This window comes from Poecilia formosa, unplaced genomic scaffold (assembly GCF_000485575.1).
Source record: "Poecilia formosa unplaced genomic scaffold, Poecilia_formosa-5.1.2 Scaffold273, whole genome shotgun sequence".
NCBI classification, from domain to species: domain Eukaryota; kingdom Metazoa; phylum Chordata; class Actinopteri; order Cyprinodontiformes; family Poeciliidae; genus Poecilia; species Poecilia formosa.
The window spans coordinates 329,074-333,088 of record NW_006800212.1 but is presented as its reverse complement, the minus strand read 5'-3'; the positions used below and the strand labels follow the sequence as shown (position 1 = coordinate 333,088).

The window sequence follows — 4,015 nt, the reverse complement described above, 5'->3', positions numbered from 1 at the left end:
GACAGGTGTTATGTCATGTTTATGAAAGTGTCATGTCAGTCTTATTCACCCCCCTTCAAATAAAGTGTTACCGAATTTCAACATAATCTATCAAAAATAAATAAATAGTACAATGAATATGTGAAAAAGTTGAAGAGGTATGAAAAGTTTTGCAAGGCTCTTGTTTATTTCTCCTGATGCCATGTTGTGGTTGCTTACAGGAGAGCTGTGCTGTGTGTCCCATCTGTCAACGCACTTACCCACAGCACAGATTAAAGCACCACCTTAAATCATCCCACCCAGGTAAGAAAAAACAAATTTATTCCTAGTAAAACACAACAAACAACACAATCGGTATTTGATAATGTCTTCATTGTGGAATTGCATTTAAATGTTTCCTTTGAGAAAGTTGTGACTCTTAAGATTTTCCTCATTTTTCGATGTGGAGGAGCCAGCCAGTGGTTTCATGTTTCCATTGTTTTTTAATGTGTTTGACAGATAAAGTACCTGTTGGAGGTAAAGGACCGATGGTGCAGCGTGCAGAGAAGTGCCCTTACTGTGACTCATACTTCCTGAAGAACAGCAGTGACTTTCAGCAACACATCTGGGCCCATCAAGGTGTGCTGGAAACGCAAATGAAATACGCTATCGCTGCAGCGGTCTGCAACAATAACACTGAGAGCACTTGGTGATTGTATCCTTACTTTGTCAGCTGAGCTTCCATCTGTTTCTGCTTCTGCCTGCCTGCCCTCCACACGGAAGCAAGAGAAAGTTAAAAACACACACTTATGTTGCCGAGGCGAATGACCAGATGTAATCTAGAGGGTCTGTAATCTAGAGGGTCTTTGCAACAGTTTATTTGTCCGCTCGACACATTGCACCTTGCTTTTTACCCTCTTGTGTGTCTCTTTCCATGAAGTGGTTCAGATTGTTTACGTATCTCAACTTGAGCAGCTGTTCGTTTTGCTTGTTAATTTTTACCGCCACATGTTCTTCCCGGCCTCTGCCACACTCCCGCTTACCTTGAAGAGCTGTTTACCTTGAAGTTACAGCTGCTCTCAGGCTGAGTTGCTGCAGAAGCCTGCAGACGGACAGCCAGCGCAGGTGTTAATGAAGGTCTCAGAGGACGCTGACATGTTTTTTTGTTTTTTTTTATCAGATCTGCAGCTTTCACGTTTCTGCTGGTTCGGGGGTGTTTTTGACACTCATCAGCAGTGAGAGCCGCAGTTGCGAACGAGCCAAAAAAATAATTCTATTGTCAAAGAAAACCCCAAATTTGACTATTTTACTACTGCAAAATGCCGCTCTGTTTACATAGGTAGCCCTATAAAACAGTGCCTTGTGAAAATATTTGTATCTCTTTAACTTTGTCTGATATTATAGTAAGTTTCAGTGTATTTAATTTGAATTTTATGCAATATAATATTGTTTGTAATTTGAAATATAAATGCATAGCTTTTTTTTAAAATTATTTTTATTCCATTTTTATTTATTTTATCTATTTTTATTTAAATGTTATCGCCTAATATCTTAATGAATTTGAATACAAGGCCCTTTATAAACAGACATACTGCCTTCATATCCATAACATGGAGTAGCCTGTTATGGATATGAAAGGGAATAACAGGGAATAACCTAATAGTATTTTGTTGATGCACAATGAAGAAAATCTTGTTAATATGTGTTATTCTGAAGAGTGAATCCTGTGTGTGTGTGTGTGTGGGCGCGTGTGTGTGTGTCAATCTGGTTAGGTTTGAAGCCCTACGTCTGCAGTGTGTGCAGCTACTCGAGCTGCAATCGGAGTAACCTGAAGACCCACATGAACCGACACAGCAGTGAGAAGCATCATCTCTGTGATCACTGTGGTAAAAAGTTCAAATCTAAGCTCACGCTGAAAAGTCACCGACTGAACCACACAGATGAAGGTAGGCAATATATGGCTAAGTTATTGGCATAGATTAGCTGGAGTGTAAAAAAAAAAAAGGTGGTAATCGGAGGGGAAAACATTCTGTGTCCGTTCAGGGAAGAGGTTTCAGTGTTCGGAGTGTCCTTTTACGTCCGTTTTCAAACCTTCCTTGCTCAGACACATGGAGCAACATGCTAAGTTTAAGGTAGGAATCCACATTTAATAAATGCAACCTCAGTTTGTACTTCTATTATTTTTAACGATCCACAGAAAACAATGTACGTAACATCTGTCTGTAAAACAAAGTGTAGTTTGAACAGAGATTTTGCACACACACTAAAACGCTTAATCCCACTGTCACTGGCAATCTAATCTGATTGATACTGTAACATGGATTTGTGTTTTCAGCCATTTCGTTGCGCTCACTGCCACTACTCATGTAATATCGCCGGTGCTCTGAAGCGACACTTCAACATCAAGCACCCAGAAGAAACCTATGAGAATGCTGGACTCGGACTGCCAAACTCCGAAACCCTGAAACAGCAAGGTCCTTACCTCCAAACTCTGTCAGCACATCTGTCACGATCTCTGAAGTTCCATTTAATCACAGCAGCATACAGTATATATTAGACACAAAATATGAGGAATGCCATGAAAAACTATAAGAGTTTGGATTGTGGTGGTGTAAAATTTGTGCGTGAAAATGTGGTCAGCCTACCCTCATGCCTTGCTGTTCTCCTGTGCTAGGTGGGATGAAGTGCCCAGAGTGTGAGTTTGTTTATGGAACAAAGTGGGAGCTGACCCGTCACCTGAAGACCAAACACAATTTGAAAGTGGTCGAGGGTAACTGGGAGGTAGCTACTATACAAACACTCAAGAAACAAAATAACAACAACAAATAGATTTCTGTCTGTCTGTGTCCGTCCATCCGTCTGTGCAACATGCCTCCACACAAGCGTTTGTTTTCCCACCATATTTCCTTCCTTACTTCCTGGCTGTACATTTTAGTAAATTTGGAAAGAAAAATAAATAGTATGTGAAAAATGTGCAGGTGCCTTGCAATATGACTATAAAGTAAGTCTTGTGTTTGTCAGGTCCAGTGCTTTTCATGCGGTCTGTTGTTGTGTGCCTGTGCAGGTGGCTGAGGAGGCAGAAGCTCAGTATGTGTCTGTAGAGAATGAAGAACACCTGACAGAAGCACCTCTAGCAGTCCTGGAGGACAACGGTAAGCATGATAAAAGCACAGTTAGTTTATTAGCTGAGTTTGTGGAACTCCTTTTGCAGCATCCACTTTTTTTTTTTTGTTTGTTTCCTGCACAAATAATGTTGCTCATGTCTGACTCTTTTTCGAGTGCTTTGCAAAAATTCTCAAAATGCTCTGGTCAGATGAGACCAAAATGTAACTTTCATGCTCTACATGAAATGTGTGGTGGAAACGTGATGGCGTGGAAATACTTTTATTCAGCTGGGACATGGAATTCAAGTAGAAATATTCAAGGTGTGGCTGTTGCAGAACAACATGTGAAATAGTGTAAAGGAGATGAATACTTCAGCAAGTTTTCATTTACTTACTGTGTATGAAACTGATGTTCTTCTCCAGTGATGACAATACTTGAATACATTTTCTCAGGTAATGTCCAGCAGATTGCTGAACTGAGTTCAGAGACTCACAATGCAGTAGCCTCCGTGGTAGCAATGGCTCCAGGGACAGTGACCGTAGTACAGCAGGTAAATATGATCACTGCACTTTATCTGAAACTGATTGGTTCTTTGAATCTGCATTGACCTTAAGCTACTGGTAAAGGTGCAGGTTGCTCAGGATCACGAAGTGGGTGATTGCAGCAACCAGCTTATGGTGGTGAACGCGGATGAGGGTCTCGATGGCAACCAGGTGATGGTGGTGGAGGACGGACATGGCCTGGATGCTCTAACGGTCCTCACTCAGGGAGAAAACACACACCACTACATCGTATACATCCAGGAGCAAACTGTGGAAATCAACTAGTCGTGTTCACATTTCAGCACCATGTAGCAAATGGCAATAAATTTAGTGAATGGATGATTTTCATTGTCAGGACTGTTCATTTTCCTTCTTTTTTTTTCACTCATAGAAAAGGAACTCGTGAAAAT

At 41.0% G+C, this 4,015-nt stretch overlaps 1 protein-coding gene across 5 annotated transcripts in view; it reads left to right on the top strand.

Moving 5' to 3' along the window:
• zfat (zinc finger and AT hook domain containing) overlaps positions 1 to 3,945 on the top strand; it is an 11,046-nt gene extending 7,101 nt beyond the window's left edge. For all 5 annotated transcript variants that reach the window (XM_016681231.1, XM_016681230.1, XM_016681229.1 and 2 more), the window contains exons 16-24: positions 201 to 282; positions 478 to 597; positions 1,731 to 1,904; positions 2,002 to 2,090; positions 2,294 to 2,432; positions 2,633 to 2,739; positions 3,023 to 3,110; positions 3,516 to 3,613; positions 3,690 to 3,945. In XM_016681231.1, the coding sequence (XP_016536717.1) occupies positions 201 to 282; positions 478 to 597; positions 1,731 to 1,904; positions 2,002 to 2,090; positions 2,294 to 2,432; positions 2,633 to 2,739; positions 3,023 to 3,110; positions 3,516 to 3,613; positions 3,690 to 3,890 (1,098 nt within the window). In that variant the 3' untranslated portion in view covers positions 3,891 to 3,945. The remainder of the gene's footprint in view (positions 1 to 200; positions 283 to 477; positions 598 to 1,730; positions 1,905 to 2,001; positions 2,091 to 2,293; positions 2,433 to 2,632; positions 2,740 to 3,022; positions 3,111 to 3,515; positions 3,614 to 3,689) is intronic.
• The last annotated feature ends 70 nt before the right edge of the window (positions 3,946 to 4,015 follow it).